The following is a 23,027-nucleotide window of genomic DNA, read 5'->3' as shown; positions in this document are numbered from 1 at the left end:
AGATAGATAGATAGATAGATAGATAGATAGATAGATAGATAGATAGATAGATAGATAGATAGATAGATAGATAGATAGATAGATAGATAGATAGAAGTTAGTTGGTTGCTCCTTGCAAACATGACAAAGCTTCAAGCATTCATAAAAACAATTTTTGCATAAAAACTGCTTGACAATTTGGAAACAGTTGTTTTTGTTTTTAAAGATTTGTTTTCTGGCATTAGGGGTATTTCATTGCAGCAGACAGGAAGCAGGCAGAGGAAGAAGATGGTAAGAAATGAAGTTGTTGAGGTCAAGATAAACCGCTCTACAGTATAGCGGAGAGGTGTGTTTTGGTCTAGGCCCTCTCCCAGCCTCCAGGACCAACAGATTTCAACTTTATCAAAAATCTTCAGCTCCTTACTTATGTTTTTCCCTAAAAGTAAGTAAGTGTCTGGCTGCAGCCCACCGCCCTTCCCCCACTTCATCACTCACGTGAGAGGGCCGGCCCAGCGGGCAGTAAGGCCCCTCATCTGAGCAGACAAAATGACTATTTAAAAATAACAGTGATTGCATAAATTGAATTAAAGCGTTTTGGTCACGGCTGGAGGTGGTGCGAGGGGGCGGCTAAAGGGGGCCGCAGCAGATAGCCGGCCCGGTGGCAGGCAGCAGATGACAGGCCCCGGCCTGCGTGCCACTGCGTTAATTGGCCGCGGCACATTAATAAAAACTGAAAAGTGTCCTCAAACGGCTGCAGCGCAGGACGAAGAGGTAGAGCGGGAGGAAGGGTGGAGGATGTGGAGCTGGAGGGAGAGAAATAGGGCTTTGAAGAATGTATTGCATATGGGGATCAGGGGGGTAGAGACCGGAGGGGAGGGGGTGCTAATTGTGTTCAATTAAGTGGCTGATTGGCAGTGACAGAATCTGGGCATTGACAAGTCAGGCACAGATGAGGACGATTAGCGGGCACTGAAACAAGCTGTCACTCTTCACAACGTGTTATCCACTCCGCGCCTCCGTCTCTTCTATCTGAGCTGTTTATGCAACACAAAAGACGCCTAAATGAGTGGAAATGAAACATAATTCATATTTATGTTAGCCTCTCCACACTTCCTCTCGTCTCTTCTTTGCAAATTACTATCAAGCTGAATCCGCTCGAGCCCACGTTTGGTCATGTTCGCCTCATTGTTGAAGAAAGCCCAGCTGTTGGAGCTGCAGGACGGCGCCCCCTCCCTCCTAAACGTCCCCCAGTCTGAGCCATAAACCCGGCCCCGCGCTAACCAGAGGTTAATATGCCGTCTATTGGACTGCAATTGGAGAACGTGTGGGGAGCAATCCTCTATTCTCTGCTAGTGATATGCTTGAGTAACTATGGGATGGATTCAGCCATTGGGAACAAGAGGCACCCCTCCTCCCTCCTCTCCCACCTCCTCTCTCCCTCTCTCTGCACACACATGCAGACTCCGACTCTTCAGCACCTCGCGCCGATGCCTCTTTCTAAATTAAACGGCAAATTTTCTGATTCCAGGAGAGTGGTTTCAGCGAAGCGGGGCCAGTGTGTGCGCGCAAAGAGAGAAAGAAAGAGAGAGAGAGAAAGAGAGAGAGACAGAGAGAGAGGGGGGAGCTCCAGCAGGAAGACGAGGCAGACTGAGGGAGTGAGGGAGGAGGAGCAGGAGCAGAGGAGGTTGTTTGCTGAAAACAGCAGGGGCCAGGTCTAGTGAAAAATGTCAGGTCAAATTGTTCTTGACAGTGTTAATATCTGCACCTCATAGCCATAATTACATGTAAATAAATAGTGAAATAGCTCTCAGCTGGAGACTGAGAGGGGAAAGCTGCTGCGTGAGACAACCAGCTGAGGACCCTCCAACCTCCATGTTTTTTCATCTTACTGTCAGGAAGGGGAGACGAAGAGAGACAATTCAAATGAAGCTCAATGTCAATAACAACGCTCCTGGGCTTGTTTCATTTTTATTTCCTATTCCTGCGCTGAAAATGCAGAGACGAACTGGTGAGGGACAGAGACAGAAGGGGAGAAGCGACAGAATGGCTGAGAGAAGAAGTCGGAGACTATTAATCACAGCTATGCACCTGTCAGAGTGGCATCTGGAACTAACAGGAACCACATGCAGCCGGACAACATCCCAAACGTTGGCTGTTCAGCGCAGGTTCCTACCCAGCTGCCCCAGAACCCTCCCTGCACCCCGACCCCAATCACTCAACAGTTTCCCGCCATCATCATCATCATTGCTATTATTATTATTATTATTATTATTATTATTATTATTATTATTATTATTATTAGAGATGCATAAGTCAATTGACTAGAAATAGTAAAAAGAAAATCAGATTTTTTTTATCAATAGTAAGAATTCCCACCAATTTCTGTCTACCAGAAATAGCTTTTTTTGAGTTTCTAAAATTATAAAATAGTTACGGCAGATGTTTGGGGTAATAAATGATAATGTTGTTCTGTTGGATTCAAATGCTGCCAATATCCAAGAACTTGTCGTATAAATATATTCTCTTTTAAGTGTTTTGGTTCTTACGAATGAAAATGGATGGAAATGTCTGACTTCAAAGTAAACCAGAAATTGGTATCGACCAGGAAAACCCTGATTGGTGCATTTTTCTTTCTTACTAATGAAAAGCTTCAAAACCAAGATCATCAACCAACCACTTGCAAACTGAAGCATTTTTTAATGTMATTTAATAAACATCACTTCACGTGTAGAGAGCCATATACGGTACTAATTTTTATAATATTTTTGAGTCAAATTACAATTGCTGAAAAAGAATGTGCAGCATTTTTTTCTTTAATGCATCACATCGCTTAGAATAACAAACTGAAATCAGTGAAATCGTAATCAGCAGATCATAGAATAGAGAAAACCGGAAACGATTCGCAGCCATAATAGGTCTGTGGGTGCATTTGGAATAGTTTTTTTCATTCCAAGCCTGCATCACAACGATAATGGATCTTATTTTTCTCTTTTAATATGGTTGACGGTTTTTAAAAAGGACAAATTAAAATAAGTTAAAATCAAACGTGGCAGATCACAGTCGAAAGAAAGCTGGAAATGCGAAAAGCAAAAGCTTTAAATATGCCTCTGATTATTTTTCCTATTCAATAAATGTATCAAAACTAAGAACTATTTCTGATTTTCATCTTAAATGCCTTCAACAGCAACATTTATTTCACATTTATTTCTCTTTAAATCAGATAAAGTTCAGGGGCAAATGCTTTGCTACATAAATTTTGTATAATCTCATAATTCCCTTATTCTCTCTTGGATTCAAAACTATGAGCTATTTTAAGGAGCATTTAAGACAGTTTTTCTTTTATGTGTTATTCTTAGAAGAAATAAAATTCGAATGGGTTCAAATTGGAAGACAGGCCTAAGAGAAAAATGGGAACAGACATCGGCCAGGAGAAGTCTGATCGGTGCATCTCTTCTTACTATTATTATGCAGAGTGTGTAAGGGCTGGATATCTCCACTGTGTATCCCTGTGTGTAATAAGTGTTTTCAGATACGATCGGCGTCTGTGTGCGTCTCTACTTTAATAAAAGCAGTGGCACTCTCCACCTCATAGGCATCTCAGCTGCGTGGGACACACCGCATGTGAATCAGCCTCAGTCATTTTCCTCCTTAAATCCCCATCTTCCAGGATTTACTGAAATTCATATTGGCTGCCTCTGCAAGATAAATGTAAATCACATTCCCTTATATTTACTATTTATCAGGATGCAGCAGCTCACTTTCAGCGGGAAATATCTCTCACCCGCACACAAACACCCTTGCATTTAAATAGCATTTTTATTGTCCGCCGTAGCCTTTCATCTGGGCGCGGGGAGAAGAGCTGCCTCTCCAGGGGAGAGAGCTGGAGAGCAAGGAGAGGAAGGCGGGGAGAGGAGAGGGAACGCGGAGCACCATTGGCAAGGAAGGCATAGCTGGATGACAGAACGCCAAGTGGAGGGGAAGCAAGGTTGGTAGGTGAGAAAAATAGATTATGAATGCACCAGGCGCCAAGTAGAAATATTTTGGAATGAACATGAAAATGGCAGCGCTCGGGCTGCTCAAGAGACTCAAAAGATGGAGCAACAAATGGCTCAGGTGCAGCAGCGCTGCTACAGAAGAACCACAATGAAAGCTTTAGTAGTGAGAAGCGAAATTATCAATCAACAACTTGCAAGGGGCAAACGCGAACCGACCGTGCAACAGAGCCGCGCTTCGTGAAAAAGGAACATGTGGTGGAAATATTTCCCCAGAGTTCGAAAGTGTTGCGAAACGGCAGCTAAAAAACACTAATAATCTGTTCAGAAACAGTATAGCCAGTGGATATGATTTGCAGCCCCTGGATTTTCTTGGCAACTGCCGACAGCAGGTCTGTTTTTTTAAAGCCTCTTACATCTTTTTTTATACTTGCCAAATTGAAACAGTATTTGTTTTAATGGGAGTTCTAATTAACCAGTATGTATTCCCCCACTTGCTCCGCGAGTGGCTGAGCTGTGAATGCAGGCTATGTGCTCATCCCCTTTGATTTGTTGTCAGTGGAGGCTGCCAGCTGACACAGTGCCCGGTGAGAGGCTTAATGCCCAAGTTTTAATAATGTGGGGGACTACATGAATCTCCCCCTCTCATTGGTATTCAGGTGCAGGATGTCTTGTTAGAAGTCAGGGAGGGAGGCGGAATGAAGCCAGAGCCCCGGATTGTTCTGTACATTCACCCTCCCCACCACCACCACCCCACTCTCCATTTTTTTTTTTTTTGGCAACAGCAGAGCTAGCTTCTTAAAAATAATTCATCCCATTTTTAAAAGAAGCGCCTGCACTAGCTAATGGAAGAGCTGCAGCACAGTTTGGAGTCTCCCCTGGCTTATCTCGCTCAGACAGTTGTGGGGAGTCGCTGGTGAGCATGGTGTCAGCGTGCGTGGTACGGTGCAGCGCCGCGCGGGCAGGCAGGCCTGGGGACACAGATCAAAGGGAGGCAGGGGTGAGAGCCGCTCTGCCTCTGATCCCGTGTACGTGTGTGCGTGTATGTGTGCGTGCGTGTGTGTGTAGGCCCGGCCCACTCACACAGCCCAAAGGCCCTCCTCACACACATACACATCCTTGTCATTCCAAAACACACAACAGTTTCACAAAACTGCAAAACAGGAAAGAAAAGTTTCTCATAAAACTTTGTGAACTTCCTTTATCGGAATATCCACCGTACCTATCGAGTTAGCAGCTTCTCTCTTGCTCCATCATGCCTCTTTACAGGGGGAGAGGATAGCCGTGAACACCCTTCCATGGCATGAGCTTTTCATTCTGCCACTGACGTCTGGTTCCTGTGGCTCCTGCATGTTGCACACATGTCTTGGAGTGATGCTACCAGCTCTTCTTGTGTCTGAACACTTTTATCAGTTCTGATTTCAGCATTAATCGAAGCCTTAATAATCTTAACAACAAAATGCTCGGTGTAACACTAAACGTATATTTTTAAAAAAAAATTACAAAGCTTTCTTTCCTTGCATCACTTAAAAATACCACTACAAAAAAAAATCCACCAGATTCTGGGAGGGAGAGATCTGTAGAAATAATACTCAACTTAAGTGAATTATAGGTTGTCTACTGGTCACTTTCTACCTTTGCAGTTTTGGTTGTGAGGTAACTGAGTGTTTTTGGGTATGAATTTTTTACGCACTTAAAAATATACAAATACCACCACAACTTCACAGGACAATAAAAGGATAATAGGGGACACATCTGAAACTGTCCTTTACATCCTGTATTAGCGCTTAGCATGATTAGCATTATCAGCATGTTAGCATCACAATATGTAAACTGTTTGTGTTCCCTGTAAAGTTGGTCAGTGAGATTTCCAAAGGATTGCCAACGTTTTCTAATCTAGAAAATCCTTTCTAGTCACAGAAAGCATTGGACTTTTTAAGATTATAAGCAGCCTGACACATCTCTACAAAATATTTTCATCGTAGAAGGATTTGAGTCTTCTTCCTGGCTTGAAGGTTGTTGTCATCAAGATGACATTAAAGTGGAGGAAAGTCGTGCTTAAAAGACTCGACTTTCAGTTTCCAGCAAGACTATGACTCCATTAAAGATGAAAATCGTCCTATTCCAAACACACACCAGTTTCTCTGTATGTTTCTAAGTTTTTTCCTCTTTTATCATATGCTCCTAACATGCAGTAATTTTTTTTTAGATGCTAAGGCAACAACAATTTGACAATTGGTTTTTTCAAAATGAGTAAAGTCTGTTCAATTTCAGCTTCTTCTTTTTTCTCTTTTGTACATAAATCAAAGCTTCATAGTGTCAATCACAGAGGGCACATAGTCTCTGACCTTTGTGTTCAGCTGAGCATGGCTGAAAAATACAGGGATGCCCGTCCTTCATGCCCCTGCTTTCTCCTTTTCCCCAACACCTGCTGAGCCGCTAAATGAAACAAGACCAACAACAAAACACACTTCTGGTTTCATACCTTTCGCCCAGCCAGGCACAGCTTTGCTCTCACGATCCTTTAATATACTACCACCCCTCCAACCCCCACCCGCGACCCCCGCCCCGCCCTCAACCAGCCAAACATGTTGTATACCCCACAATGACAGTGGCCGGTATGGAGTGTGGATAGCTTTTCTCCCACCGCCTGTAATGGGCAAAAATGTGTGCTGTCGGGAAGGGTCATGGAATTGGGATGGACGCGGGCTCCTGTCGGGACTGCCGAACGCTGCAGGATTCCATTACAGATTTGGCACCTCGCGACCACAGCCCATTTACTTCGAATCACAGAATTTTTGTCAATCTTTACAGCAACTGCAAGGCCATCAGTGCCAGACACTTGAAGGAATGGCCTGCACATACCAATGCACAAGCATATCTACTGCAAACAGACTTCGTCTGCAACTTACAATATCAGTTTCTCATTTCTACCCCCTGCCCCCCCTCCAATACACAAAAGGAGAAAAAATAAATGGGTTTACAATAAAAATGTAGCTACTTCTGCTTTATGATTGACATTAGGTTAAATGTAAGAGAAAAAAGGGCATACAGTCAACCTTTTTATTGGGTTCATTGTTTGGGTTTTCAGTGTTTTGCTTTGTGGAGAGAGGAGGTCTGCCCAGCACAGCAGGAAGCTGCACCAGTGAGCGAACTCTGATTTTCTATCAGCGGGAGCATCCATCTCCATGCTGGGACACTGATAGGAATGCCACACAGCAATCTGGATGCATTCAAATCATTTCACCTCAGTGCAGCACAAACATCATGCAGAAAAATGTGGGGAGGAAAAAAATCAACACTTTAACTTTGAGATATTTAAATAAACTTCCAGAAAAAAAAAAAAAACACACACAGCTAAAGTGCGTGTCAGTTGGCGTCTCTATCAATCACTTCTGATTGAGTAATTGAAAACGGAAAATCCGCACTCTACAGCTGCCCAAATGCTCACGTCCTAATCCCTACTGTGACAGGAAATGTTTAATATCCCAACACATTCTTCAACCGCTCTGACGGGAGGGAGAGGAAAGCGACAGTGCACCCCATGCCAGCATTAGAGAGACCCATTAATAATAATAATAATAAAAAAGGGCTCCCTGTTCCTGGTGTTTTTCTGCAGGTTTGCAGTGAGAGCATTAGCAGTTAAAACCCCTGTGCCACGATTAACAATCAAACACGCTGTGAGCCTCCATGTTATCCTCCGTCGCTCCAGCAGGAGAGAAAATCTCTTTTTTGTCACAAAATCCTTAATTCTTTCTTCTCTGAAGAAAGAGGGTAATACCAAGAATGTTTCCAATCTGCTTTGAGAAATATTTGAAGGAAGGAGAAAAAAAAAACTCTCCAATAAAACATGTGTGAACGACGGGGTAATTGTGGACAAATGCAGCATTGAAATTCATTTTCAACTCTTTACACACCATTTCAATCTTATTTTCTGCCTGTTAACCACATCTTGTTGGTGAGGGTGGGCAAGACTGGCCAGTATTGATGGGTAATTGTGTATAATTCACTCCGTACACACGATTTGCATCAATACAAATCATTTTTCATTCTGTGCTACTTAAAGCTCAACCCTTACAAGAAGACAGTCGCATTTGAACGCTCATTAATGGAAGTGTCTAAAAGATGTTAACAACCAAATCCTTTTCAGAAAACAACACACTTAAATCTTTACTTTAAGGTCCAAGAAGTGGACAGAGTTAAATTTAGGTTCACTCTGCATATAAAGATGCCTGAAAATCATGCAGCACAAGACACAAGCAAAAAAAATAAAAAATAAAAAATAAAAAAAATCACACAAGGCACTGGAGTCTTCGAGCAGCAGACAATTACGTGAAGAAGATTATGGGTCCACATTTATAAGCTTTAGCTAATTATTTCATCTGCATGTGCTCTCTCTGCGCGGTGCAGGATTTAGATGTCCCAGGAAAGTAGAAAACCGCTGTTTGGAGCAGCTTGAGCACTTCTGGTTGCTATCAAGATGAATTTTAATTTGTTGATGTTAATCCAATTGTTTTACAAATGTAGCAATTTGGAGTAGCTAAAATAAATCCAGGGCTTTGGAAAGGCGAACATAAAAGCCCACACTGGCAGTTATTTTCGCTGAACATGCTGTTTCTGAATCTTAATTTCAGTGAAAAAAAAAACGCAATTACATATCCTTAGCTGAGAGAGGAGGAGGAAAGCCGTGGAATAAAGAACGTTATCAACACCTATGAGAGAAGAAGACATGGCACGAGGCCGTATAGGGCTGCTGGGTCTGACCTGTGGGGAGAGCCCGTTGCCAACAGGGTTCATGTGGTTGCTGGAGGCGGAGGGGCTCATGAACGTATCGGAGTAGCTGGAGAAGCTGTGTCGATTGGACGACAGGCCGTACGCGGAGCTGCTGTCGGCGCTCAGACCACCCTGGTGCATGGAAGACGGCGGCAGAGGCTGTGGTCTGTGCAATGTGCTGCTGCCCTCTGACACAAACAAAGAACATACACAACATTAACGTTCTGCACAGAAACAACAGGAATGTTTACGACAAAAGGTTCCAATTGAAGTGTAGAGTGGATTTTATTCACCCTCCTATACTCTGATACCTGTAATTACATTTTAATACTTTAATAAAACAACAGCTTTAATTTGATATTGACATAAGAACAACTGTTCTGATGGCCTCAGGAGTTGTAGGGGAACGTTAGTGAACAACATGAGGACCAACACAGCAGACAGGTCAGGGAGGGAGACAGTTATTGAGAAGTTAAGTTTGGTCATACCTATTTATCTTAAGCCTACCAAGAAACTGCTGTCCACTAAGAACTAGCGTCTAGTATTTTGGGTGAGAAGATCATTTATCAAAGAGGCAAACTGTTGGCAGGATAATAAACGTTCTTACTTTCCAAAAACTGGCAAAAATAAAATCTTTGTTGAAACAAAACTCTGACAGGTGATGCTTAAAGTGTGCCACAAGTTATGCAGGACACACGGCAAACGTCTAGAAGAAGGTTATCTGGTCCGGTGGAACCAAAACAAAAACTATCTCCACCCTGAAACGCGATGGGGAACAACATGGTGAATGGAGCTTAACACAGGACAACTCTGGAAGTAAACCTCTTTGATGCTGCCTATGGAGGACTCTGACCAGAATGATGAGCTACAATGGGAACAGTTTATATAAAATGCTAGGAAGTCCTAGTCAAAGTCCAGACATGAATACAATTGAGAAACTGTGGCAAGACTTTAAAAGTGCTGCTTAGAGACGCTCTATCCAGTCTAACTGATTTGAGCTGCTGTTATTAAGCAGAGACACAAAACCTCCAGCTTTAATTGTAGCTAAAGATGATTCTAGGAAGAGAACCCACAAAAACTAAATAAAAATACATTTCATTTTGCTAGTTGCTAAATATTTTAAAAACAACACATCTGTTTCCTTCCTCTTCACAATTATCTGCTACTTTGGTGGTTTGGTAGCGGCGGTCAGCAGATTTGGTGGTGCTGATCGTCATTTTTTCCAGGGCAGCTATAATGTAGCTTCTCGCCATCAGCGTGTGAATTTGTGCGTGAATCACTGACCGTAGTGTGAAGCGCTTTTGGACTCCACTAAAGTGCTACACAAATACAGGCCATTTCCATTTAATTTGTGTTTGTAAATAACATAAAATCCTAATAAAATACATTAAGTCCTGTGAACATTGGTATGAAAGCTTCTGCCAGGCGTTTCCTGAATCATCTTTAGAAAACAAATTTCTTAGTAAAAAGTGTAAAGCTTCTGTGTGACCCCTGCTTATAATGTAAGACTTGTCTCTTTTTCACTGTGACAAAGATGTGATTAGAAAGATAACAAGCTGCTGCATGCTTCTTATATGCAGCACATGATTCATGCAACTTTATTAACATATACATGAAAAATGGATGGCATACCACGAATAAATAGGACTAATGCAATATTTAGCAAAATTGAGTTACAACCACCGGACAGAGCATTCTGTATGTTTTGGATGTTGGGTTGCGTCAGATTTACCCTGTGATAGCGTGGTGCTGGGGTAGCTGGTCTCCGGCAGCTGGTAGGTGGGTAAAGTCGGCATCCCCGTGGGCGGGAATCCGCCGGGAAGCAGGTGGTTGAAGGCTGCTAGCTGATTGGCGCCGGCCTGCTTGCGCCACCGAGCCCGTCTGTTGCTAAACCACACCTGCAAGTTGGATAAAAAGACATAATTTCAAAAAGAAGCTTCCGTTTCTCTTTAGCTGGAGTCCTTTTTTTTGTTTTTTTAAATAGTGTGTGTTAGCTTGACGTCTAAGAGGGAGGTCTGCCACCTGTGATTAATCTGGTGAGAACAGTGCTGCTGCTGTTAGCTGACGGTCTGCAGCCCTTTTTGGGAGCTCAGTGGCCTATTTCTGTTGTCCTTAAGTGGTTGTGATCTGTGTAAACAGGCAGCTCTAAGCTTCCTTCAGAGGGAAGAAGTCACTGAAAGGTCAGAGGCAGGCCATTAGTCTGCATCACACCCCCTTAGTAAGCTTGAAAAGCTAAAAGACATTCTGGTAAATGATGATGTTTTCCAGGATATAACTGTAAGACTTGTTTTTTGTTGTTTATTAAGTTGCAAGGTATATTTTAAGGAGTAAAGAAAAAATGTTTTACAAGTAGAATGGCAGCAAAATGAGCAGCATTGCCATGTCACTTCTCTGAATGAAAGGGGAAGAAAATAGGGAGTCTTTAGAAAGGCAAAGATTTACACATTTTAAAAAGGCCTCTGCTTCAACAAAACATGAATATAATCAGGCGCCTTTTGAAAAGAGCCAGCAACCTGTTCCATTTAGCTGAGACAAGGCCCGGGCTTCGCTGTGTGCTTGGGGTTGAAGGACATTGATCTATGCCTCGCACAGGCAATTCATCAGAGTTTAATACACTGTCAGCGCAGTTCATCTACTGTTGTGTTTCAAACGGCCAGCGCTATTGTGAGAGCACATGAAAGAGGGGGACAAAAGGCCCTCCGTACGCCAGCGAGAACAGTGGACACAAAGAGGGGGCGTCCCTTTTAAACAGGTCTTAAAGAGGGACACTTTCAAGGCGACTTACACAGAGACGTACTCTGCATTTTGAGGGCCCGCCTCTTTTTTGTGTGCACAAACATACATATAAACTCGTATGGGCCTACAAGGGATCTCAGCCTTGCAGAGATCTTAATTCGAATGTGGTTCTTTTTCTATACAGTTGTTTCTTCCACAAAGAGTTTTTTGCTCTTAGCTCAGTTTGCAAGGGAGAAAATAAGATACAACAGGCAGCGACTGTGTCAGCTTTTCAGCGAAGGACAAATCTCGGGGTGTGCAAGTGGAAAACCAACAGGAAATCTTTATCTAAAGCGCGACTGCTTCTAAAGGCCGAGTCTGAATCTCCTCAGTCGGCTATTACAAAACAAACGCGAGGTGTAGCTTGGGGAAATTTTTCCTATTGGGATGTAGTGGAGCGTGCTCTGAGGTTTGAACTGAGCACCGACTGGGCCAGACAAACAGCTGCCTGGCTCAAGGGAGGGAGGGGGCGCGCGGTTGGGGGTCGGGGTTGAGGGAGGCGCACCCCCTTCCCTCCACACACTCCTGATCACCCCACCCGGCAGTGCCACTTCACCTTCGACCTCATCCACTCACAACGCTCCTTCTTTCATGCTCACTTTAACTTCCTTCCTTCTTTTGTCATCCAAGCTCAGGAAGCCGGTGCTTCATCATGGCGGATACAAAAACACCTGAATGTTAAAGTTACTTTTCACTTCTACTACTTTCCTTAACTCAGTGTTTTCATTTTCAGTTTCACCTTGAAAGATTTATTCTGCCATATGTTGTGTTTGTCTTGATATCCTGCTAAAATGAACTTTTACTTCCTTCTTCTGGATCTACAATATATGTAGATATTTGGACCCAATCTGATTTTTTGCACACATTTCACTCTCTGACCAAGACTAGGAGATTGTGCCTACACTATGACTTTAAATTAATAGATCAGTAAGCTTCTGAAATGATCTATAACAAATTCATGACCAGGCACAACATGCAGAGTGTTACATTTTGAATGCAAACTCATATTCTCTCTTAGACCTTGAACTAGATGCCTGTCCATACTGAAATATATAACATCTAGAGTCTGGACTTGTTTCTTCTTTGAAGGTTAACCAATATGATTTGTTTTAAGTAGAAACGAATTTGTCCTGATAAATTTTCAAACTTTTCTTCTGTGTGTGATCTGGCTTCGGCTAGTGAGCTGTTTAAAGCTGAATACGATCAGAATCAAAAGGTAGAAACACAAATCAGCTCATCTCACAAGATTACATCGTGTTACATCTCAGTCTTGAGTCAACGTAAGCCACCCAGACAGAAGTTATAAAACAGTGTTAGAAGGAGTCTTCCTTGCTATTGTTTTTTAGGGTTGGTGGTGATGGACAACAGGTAAACTCCTTTGGAGTTAAGGCCTCCTTTTTTCTTTGTCAAACTTCTCCCTTAGACTTGTTAAAGAACTCCAGATATGCAGAGAACCTTTACGTTTAACTTTTAAAGAGGAAAAGTGGTAACGTCTTTATTTATTTAGACTTTATCAGCTGATAATACTTTGAATACTCATTCTTTTGACTTTCTCTTCAAGTAGTCATCAGATCTAACCTTTTTGGGTGTTTTATGTTTAGTTGATACTGTAACTTAGAAACTAATTTTTTTCCACAAAATATCTAAATCTCATTTATGTCCGGATGAAATTCGACAATAAGATGGTTCCCTAATAAAGAAAAATATTCACACCTTAACATTTCTTTTTAGCATTTCTTCAGGCTGCTAATAATTTTATACATGTAACTCAATAAAAACATGATCCATTATTGCAAATGGTTTGTCTTACTTTGAAAAAAAGAGCTAGTCTAACGCCTCAGTCACGTAAGGATGAACAGACAGGACATGCAGTGCATCCAGTCTAATATAAGAAGGAAGCATAAGGCACAAAGTGGCTTTCTACAACAGTCATCAGACTCTTAGCACARACGGGGATAAACAAGCACTTGAGTGGAGCTGCACATGTGCCCATACCCGATCACCAGCATGCATACATTACCAGCCCAGTCTTCTTGCACATGCACACATCGACTCTTGCACAGACTACGACACACAGCCCGAAGCTGAGGATTTGAGGCTGTGTGCTCTGGAACCTGATCACAAAGTCACCTTGGAACAGAAATTCTCCTCGACTCTCCCCAATCCGGTTTAATTCTCTGCAGAAACATAGACAGCTGCAGAGCTTCTTCATTGTTACCCTCGTTTACCTACGAGTGCGTGGCCTGAATTCACCAGGAATACGCTTCTGTCTCATTTTCACTGACTATAAAGTCTCCCAGTATCTAGGGCACTTGGGCAGGTCTGTATTATTGGATTGTGGTGGAGAACGTTATTTAGACCCATTTAGGTTAAAGGGACATCATCAAGAGTCAAGGAAGAACAAAGAATAAAGCAAAACAATTGAGCTGCAGCTGTATCGGGAAAAGTGTGTGCAAAAGTGTTCATACCCTGTGAGCTTGCATTTACTATGACAAGGTTTTGGAGGCTTGTTTTACCATCTTTGCACGACCAGAGACTGAAAATGTGTTTTTTCTTCTTAGCAAATTTGACGTTTAATTCACTAGAACTTAGTCAGATTGGATCGATATGTATAGTGACTTATAAATCTTATTTTCTGGTCTGTGTTGAAAAGAAAATGTACTCACAGCATGATGTTTCCACTATCATGTTTTTGAGAGGTAGATATAGTTTAAAAGGTTTCATTGAATCTTTTGTTCCAGATCTTTGAAGCATCCAAACTTAACATGGGTCTTCATATGATTTTCTCCTCCAGAGATATTATGACTCTCTTGGTTTCTTCCCTGATTAATACTCTTTGCTTGCCAGGCTTGTCAGTTTAGTTCAGAGCAAAGTAATGTTAACATCTACAGCCGCAACATGACCCATCAAAAACAGAGATCTTATTAATTTCATAAATGCCTATTTTGTTTTTTAATGATTCAATTAAAAAACAAATATATTTCAATTATTTTTTCACCAATGTTATCAATCTGCTGTGAAAAAATATAGAAAAACAAAGAAAAACTATTAACAGATTTGTTAGRTAACATGTCTTTTTAGAAACAGTGTATCAAGCACTATTATTTTGTCTTTCTCATTTTTTATATGTTAAAAGCCACAACATGTGGATCACATGYKKWGTGKYKKWGATCTCTGGTTTAGCTGGTCTCCTTCCAGTTTCACAGTTTAGCTTCACTTCACAAATATGAACCTGTTTGTGTCAGTCTGTCACATAAAAATAATTGGAGTTTTGTGGTTTTAACCTGAAGTTCAAGAGATATGAATAATTTTGCAAGGCAGAGCATATGCAAACTTTAAGCCTACAATCTGATAGCATGTGAAATATTAAATGCAGTGATGAAATCTGAGTCCGTGATTCATGGTGCACTCCACGTTGCTTCATCTCTGTTAATCTTCCTTTAAGTGTTAGTCAAAAGAACTGATTTCGAGCGATTAAATTCCTGGCTGATCAGTGATAGTGGGCATTCATGCCAACATTGTAAAGCCATGACAGTGCACCACAGAGACCAAAAAAAAAAAAATCCACTGTGTGTTGCTTCTCTTAAACAGGATCATTTACATTTGAGAATTGCCTGTTTACACAATCCTCCATGAATTCTTTTCCCAAAGACAAGTCTTGAATATGTGACGCCTTTCAAGAGCCAATTTGCAACATTCGGTAGATGAATACCAGGAGCCGACAGATAATGACAAAACAAAATGTGCTGCTGACTTCATACCCATAAAAACGCAGAAGAGGTGATGCAACTGGCTTCAACAACACACCAAATCCTCTTCTGCCTCATACCACGCAATACCCCCCCCCTTACCCATGCCTCACACGTCCTCCTCCTCTTTCCTTTTCCTCTTTCTTCCCCTCTGATTCCCTCCCTGCTTGCCTTCCAGACTGGCACTATGCTAATTAAAGTAGCTAGGAGTGTGAATTTGTGAGGAGAGTGGGATTAGCTTGATAAGTATCAGGAGTACAGAAGCACTGTACCAAAGTCATTTAAATTCTAATAATAAGAAAGTGTTAGAACATTCACTCTGATGCATTGCAACAATTTCCTCCCGACAATCTACACAAATCCTATTTATTCCTTTATGAGAAGTAAACCCGCACTGGCGGGAATACAGTTGCCTGTTGGGTTTGGTTGCTACCACTCGGCGCTATTGGGATTTTTTTTCCTTCACAGTGCTGAAACTTGACTGATAGCACAACTATGAGGAAATATAAACACGGAATACCTTACATTTCCACTAACCTGCTTAAAACCACCTGCATGAGGCTAAACTCAGCTGTAAATGTATTTTACACCCGGCTAAAGATGCTAGCACACAGCCACTTATAGGCCTTTTCTGTGTGCTCCCATTCAGAGCAGCGCAAGCCACAGATAAAGAAAGAAACTTTTTACCAAATTGATTTGCATGCTTCATAAAAAGCAGTGCTTATGCCTTATTAGATTCCACTAACTATAATAGCTACACGGAGGATGTTTATTGGTAATGAAAGAGGACCTATGTGACAGATTTGGTAAAGCGAGCYGGCAGCGGCATGCTGAGATGATGAGCTCCGGTCGAGACGCAGGCGTCTGTCTCTTAAAAACTTCAGCCTAAATAGGAGGGAAATGCAATTTTCTTCATGTGTAAGAGCTGATTTACAGCAACCTGCTGCCCATTGCCTGCACATCTCTCCCCCTGCGCGRTGCTTCCCCACCTGATCCACCACTCAGCAACGCTCTTGTGAAATGGCTCTGTTGCCTGCTCTTGTTAAGACTGAGGGGTCATCAGATGGAAAGCAGCARAGCGCAATGCATCCGCRGCGGATACAGAGAAGGTAGACCTGGCAGCGTCCCCTCCTACAGAGACAGCCTGGAACTAATTGCTGAGAGATATGGATCACATCCCACAATTTGTCAGCCAGGGTGATAAAACCATTGCACGGTTTGTGGTKGTAAAGGAGCACCGGGAAGTTCTCTGAAAGGGGGCAGCGGGGCTGATCAAGATAGATGCTGAGAGGGTCTTAAAATGGCAGACGAGGGCAGACGCCAGGCAGTTAGCTCTGTTTATGAGTTTACGTTGTGAGTCAGCGCTAAGCCAAACACTCATCACTCATGTGATGATCCAGCCTTTAATTTTACAGCTCTGCTTTGACTGGCGGCCTTGTTTACAGAGGTGTTAGCCTCACAGTTTACCTCTGCACCCGACCCAAAAACTGCTTTCCACATTATCGCCATCTTAAAAGACAAACAGATAACAGCGAACCATGACAGCTCGCACAAATCCGAGRATAAAATATGAGCGTGTGGGACCCCGGCACGGACCCCGGCCCGTAATTTCTCTCTCAGCCTCAAACTGCAGCGAGTTTYTGGATGACATCTGGAAGATGCGTCATTGCAGCTGTGCTGGAGGAGCTTTGCACTCTGGCCAGAGGGTCTCGTCTCCTGGCCTTTGACAGGCCATTCGGGCACCAATGTAGCAGCCCAGCTGGTGGACATCTTCTCATGTACACTCAMATTTCAGAAACAATCTTTCACACCATCAGCTGTCCAAAGYGGTAAAAGGAGATRAATATGCATGYGCGCAATTCRGAATCGGTTTTGTAAAAGCGGTGATGCTTCTGGAGCAAAAGCTAGAAAAAACTATTAGGCTTTTCACAAAGTGATTTGACAATGTGTTCTTTGAAGCATGCAGACTGCGGCACCACTGTTGGCATTATTTATTTTGGCCATCAGTTCCCTTTTCTCCATAACCTTCTCAGAAAATTAAGTTTGAGTTGACCTTTTGAGACTTTCAAAGCCTCAAAGAATTAGATTATGAGGAAAACAGCATTAACAAATTACAGCCGCGGCTCAAATTCCTCAGGTTTTCACATGACATAATTTAAGTCGATTATCCAAATGCAAAGARATAGAAGTAACTCCGGTGGCATTCTTCTCCCGTAGTTCTCACATTCTGCTCCATGATTATKTGCGGTTTCATAAACACTCAGGCGTTAATGGAAGAAAGAAATGTTTTAAATGACGTGTCACAGTCCTCASTGATGACTGAAGAACAGAACCAGCCCGACGATATAACCAAGAAYATATATGGTTCTAAATAAAATTAGATTTGTGGACCTTACATCTACAATAATGGTATAAAAAGAAAGAAAAAACCCCAATAAAAAACAAACTTTTTATGAAMAACACTGTGTTTGTCAGAAAACAARCATTGCACGGTCTAATCATACCTCCTCATAGCAAAACATGGTGTTRGTTGCATCATGTCATGTTGACAGACAAGCAGTTTATGCTGCACTTTACATTTTTATTAGTAAAAATRTTAAAACCACCCAAAAAATGTTCTACTTTATGTTGTTTGGGACCCTAAGCAGATTTTTGAGACCATCCATCCAACAACAAACCCCACAACAGATATTCCTGTTAATTAATCCTGGTTTACCAAAGGTTATTCATTATAAACATTTAATGTCACGGTTTTAACTAGAGGAAAAGTTAGTCACACAATAGATGTGTGTTGCTCGACTCACATTCATTTCATATGATTTTCTTTGTTTCTTAGAAAATGTGGCTTTTAGAAGATTGAATGATTGAATGATCCTGGATCTCCTTTAAAAACCTGAATCCAGATCAACCAAAATCAAAGCCAGCTATTTTTTCTGATGTTGACCAAGTTTTATGCCATTTCTCCTTTGCCTAGGAAGGTCTTTACATTCTGAATCAATTAAATCACATTTATTTTGAATGTAGAGCTTCAACTTTTGTTTTCTCAATTGATTTGTCACTTGTACACATATTTACATTACATAACTTGTCTTCTGAGGGTCCTGARCTTCTGCTTAGTTTCCATGTGTYGAGAATAATAAGTACATTTGTTAGATAATATAAGAAACAAATTGATAAAGTCTGCTACTACTGTACAAATATCATGATTGCTTTAATCCGTGAAGATGAAATGCAAAATTKAACTGAACTTTTTAAGGCAACGCAGGGTAATATTTACATTAAAATCTCAGCTGAAGCTCTTAGTTCTCCACCACTTGACATACTGCGCTCCTTCTCTCATCAGACGTACTGGATACCCGGGCATGTTGGGGGGTTTTGAAGATGGACAGTGACATGTGTGGAATCAGTTACCAACTCTGCGTGTTTGTGGTGTGATGAACAGTTAGCATGCGGTGAGGAGTTTGGGCCGTTTCAGAGTGAGTGTGAACCGCTGGGGTAAGAGGAGAGGGGTGCCCCAGAGTTTTTTTTTTTTTTTTCCTCCAGCAGTTGATTGATTAATGTTGTTGTCGGGGCATGGGGTCCCCAGAGAGGATGAAGAACTCTGTGTGATATGTGGAGGATTTTACAAGCAGCGGCGAGCTTGAAAGTGGTGGGATGAGATCCTGGCCAAAGGCCGAAATGAGAAATCCATCAGGAATGCATTCCCTTTCGCTCCTCTCCTAGTTTCTGCTCCCTTCCCATCTTTAGAACAACAGCTGTTGCTGTAACTCTACTGTACACATCTTCCTTCAATCTTGTATTAAATTGTGGGGAGTTCAGGCTGTCAGAGTGGCCTCCTTAGTGTAGGGTGTGAAATAAGGAAACGTTTCTGTCAAACTGCTTCAACATTAAGCATAATAGCATGAAAAGAAGGAAAACGTGCTCATGATGGATGAATGTATTACACTGTAGAAGTATTCATACCCCTTAAGRTTTTTCACATTCTGTCAGGCTAGAAACACAAATTTTGACACATTTTATTTAGATTTTATGTGATAGACTGWCAAAGTAGAGTATATTTGTAAACTGGAAGGAGGGTAATGTCTGAAACATTTGGGAAGCATTTGTATTCAGCCTTCCTTACTTTGACACCCAAAAATAAAATCCAGAGTAGMAAATTACCTGAAGAATCAGTGTGTCTTTTAAACCCAATATGAGTACAGCGGTACTATAAAAGCCTCAGAGCTTTTTTAGAGAACATTAATGAATAAAAATAATCATAAGTCTGAGGAACACAGTAGAAAGGCCAGGGATAAATATGAGGAAGATTTAATGTAAAGTTAGGTTGTGAGTAACAAGCTTTGAACATCTTATAGAGCGCTGTGCAATCCATGATATTAAAATGGAAAGAGGACATCTCCAAGTGTCCAAAAGCTGACAGACCAGACATGGAGAGCAAAATCTGCAAGAAGTCCCACATGCAGTTTGCCGAAAGCAATGCAGGAGACAGAGTGTTCATTTAAAATGCTGTAACACCACTCCATCTTACTGAGCAATGGCGAAACACGGTTGTGGCAGCATCACGCTGAGGGATTCTTTTCCCCTGCAGAAGGAGCGGCTGGTCACAACCTAAATATCAGAACTTTGTTTGTAAAAAAAAAAATCTGAATCCATTCCACCTCACAATGTGCTACTTTGTTGSTTGCCTACATTAAATCCCGATTAATTACGCTGAAGTTTGTGGCTGTAATTTGAACTAAATGTGTAAAAGAACACTATGGGGTAAGAACACTATGTTAAAGCAATATGCAGACTCAAATTATAGAGAAAGGCAAGGCTTTTTCCTTGGTGRCATTCYGTGCTTCTGCAGTAAGTAGTTAATTCACCCTACTCACAAAGACATAGTCCTTGTAAAAATAAAAGAATGACTATTCTTTGCTTCATCTGGGCTTCAGCTAAGGTTAAGTTGCGTACAGCTCCATTGGACCTACCTGTACTCTGGCTTCTGTGAGTTTTGTCCTCTGAGCCAGCTCCTCTCGGGTGTAGATGTCGGGGTAATGCGTTCTCTCAAAAGCCTTCTCCAGCTCCTCCAGCTGCTCTGCTGTGAAGGTGGTGCGGCTGCGCCTCTGCTTCCTCTTCAGGGGCAAATCTGGCTCCGAATCAACATCCGATCCTTCGTCTGTGCGGTTACCTGAGGTGAAGAGAAACCTAATGAGAACCTAGTCGAGAGGCCTTTGGGAGAATTAGCTGTTTGTGGAAAAATAATGGCGTTATCTGCATTCTAGAAGGGCCTCTTTTGTCGTTCGTGATGCAGGGTTTGCATMGGAGAGGATTCAAATGACAGCTACTTTTCTCTCCGTACACAACTGGGAGAATATTATCTTAATCTGTGGATATTTATTTAATATAGAAGAGGCCCTGATATGCAATCCTGCCTGTGAGAGGGGCCCCAGAGGCTGTGGAGGCAGGGAGCTGAGGGGGAGTGGGCTGCCAGTGGGTAGAGRGGTTAATCTGCAGAGGCCACCTTGCTGCTCCTCACCCTGTTTTTCTCTGTCATTGGCCCAGGGCATACTGCTCATACACAGCTCAGCCAAAGTGCATAAAATAGAGCACAATATCGCACCAAAACCATTCAGTCCCATGTGTTTCCACCTGCTGTCACCGAATGAATTAAAGCATATTTTACATTACTTTTTCGGCATTCAACTAAGCTGAATTTTTGCTCGAGGAACACAGATACAGCACAAAGCTGTACAATCCGGGCCGACAGGGAAATTTTTGACAGTAAATACGCATTACCATTATAACTGAATTTAGAAAATTGCATCATTTTCACCTCCTCTGCATGTCTATTCAAACTACATGGCCCTTTTCATTTCATGTCATAAAATTCTTATTTTCATAATTTCCTCATTGAGACATTGACAAGGCAGAGTGATGTGCCAGTGTTGCTCCAGGCCTAGTTGGATTGCATCATGCTCAGTCCAGAAAGTGTGGGAGAAGGGAAAATAAAGGGAGATGCTGAAGAAAAAGGGCGCGTGAAAAGATTTCGGGTTCTGACAGGGGCCCTTTGCCATCCGGCTCCGGTGGAAATGCGCACCTGAGTCTGGCTCTTTGTTCCAGCTCACTCCAGTCACATCTTCCAGTGGACAAAAGAGCACTCAGACCTTGCCTCCAAATAACAACTGTGAGAACAAAAGAGCAACAGAGCTGGCGGAGTCTCAAGGCCAGCTCCAGAGTTTAATTAAACAAGGAATTATGGGATTATATGGAGACTATCATTACAGGCCACTCCACCAGTCTTCTGCGAACATTTTTTGTCCCCCTGAGCTCGTGCTCGACGATTCCGTGCGGATTACATGTGGCCGCAGGACATGAGGCCGCATTCATTAAATCAATTCTTCAGTCTTATCCTTTTTAATAAAGATTGATTCTTGAAGCACGAGCTCACTCGGGCTGCAGAACACCCTTGAACATACAAAGTTGAATATGTACATACAGCACATATCCCTTTGTTGGTTTTCATGAGGATGCGGGTATCCATTTGCTCTGTAACTCGCCATGACGACACTTGAGAGCAGCGCAGCGGTCTGCGGATCACTTTGCAAAGTCACCTCCACGTCCCCGCGGGGGAGACGCCGGGGTCAGAGTCGACACATGCTCAGTGGGGTTCTGAGCAAGACACCACCGTCCTCTCCTCCTCAAATTATCACTTTTCTTTGCCTTTTCCTTTGTTGGAGATGTTCTCACAAAGTTTAGCTAGCTAGCAAATCGACCTCGCAGTTTATCACTGTACAGTCGGAAACACGTGTTACATTTGACAATCAGACTCAATATTGTTTTCTAACAATGTGACATTGATTCAGATTAAATACTTTGTGTTTTAATCAGTTTTCTATTTGCTAAATGCAAACAAATAATGAGATAGAACTTTATTCAGATATGTTTTTGTTATTAGTCAGAGTACTGTGCCTTTAAACATTTTTGCACAGTCCAACTAATGGTGATATCAAAGGTTTCCCACTGAAACCAGTCCCACCATCATTGGGACTCAGATAAGAAGCAGCCATTACTCCAAAAGAAAGATCACAATTTAGACAACTACCTTCATTTTGAAGTGTGGTGCTTCACTAATCAGATCCTGAGAAAAGAAAATTATGTGGAAAATTGGAATATTGTGGAATATTGAAATCACATGTGAAAAAAGTAAGGAAGTTAAAACTGGAGCCCAATTGAGTCCAATAAATTGACAATGAGTCTGAAAACACAACCAGATTAGTTAGGATTAAGGACAAGAAAGTCAATGTCTGAGAGTGGTCATCATAAAGCCTTGATGTTAGTAAATTTGTAGTTATAGCTGAAAAGGAGTTTGTGAATAGCCTAGAAACCTGGTTCAGCTACACCAATACTAACAGGAGGGATGTTCCACATATTGAGAGAATACACAAAATTTCTTTCCAAAGTCATACAGAAACAGTTCTACTAAATACTGTAGTCATTCCTACAAACTTCTAAAACAGTAAAAAAGTAAAGAAAAAATATTTTCCAAAGAAATTCTCTCATWATTCTGTCATTTCTCAAATTGAAAAAAAAAATTTCCAATCCCACCTGATCTAAAAAAACTTATATTTATCTATCTTTTTAATACAGTGTATGTAAATATGTGGTTTCAACTGTGTCCTGACTGATAGACCTCAGCAGTGTTGGGCTTGTACTGCTGTTCGTCATTAAGCCCACAGAGCCAACACATCTGCTGTTGTACATGAACCAGAGGCACAAG

The 23,027-nt window shown here is 41.9% G+C and overlaps 1 protein-coding gene across 2 annotated transcripts in view; it reads right to left on the bottom strand.

The window, feature by feature from the left end:
- Positions 1-23,027, bottom strand: part of pax7a (paired box 7a) — a 57,456-nt gene that overhangs the window by 10,760 nt on the left and 23,669 nt on the right. For both annotated transcript variants that reach the window (XM_008408576.2, XM_008408577.2), the window contains exons 5-7: positions 20,239-20,438; positions 10,477-10,642; positions 8,736-8,932 (exon numbers count right to left, since the gene is read on the bottom strand). In XM_008408576.2, coding sequence (XP_008406798.1) covers positions 8,736-8,932; positions 10,477-10,642; positions 20,239-20,438 — 563 coding nt within the window. The remainder of the gene's footprint in view (positions 1-8,735; positions 8,933-10,476; positions 10,643-20,238; positions 20,439-23,027) is intronic.

The sequence above is a fragment of the Poecilia reticulata genome, linkage group LG5 (assembly GCF_000633615.1).
Source record: "Poecilia reticulata strain Guanapo linkage group LG5, Guppy_female_1.0+MT, whole genome shotgun sequence".
Lineage (NCBI taxonomy): Eukaryota > Metazoa > Chordata > Actinopteri > Cyprinodontiformes > Poeciliidae > Poecilia > Poecilia reticulata.
Note: the sequence above shows the minus strand (reverse complement) of the source record. Positions and strands in the feature narration are given on the sequence as shown.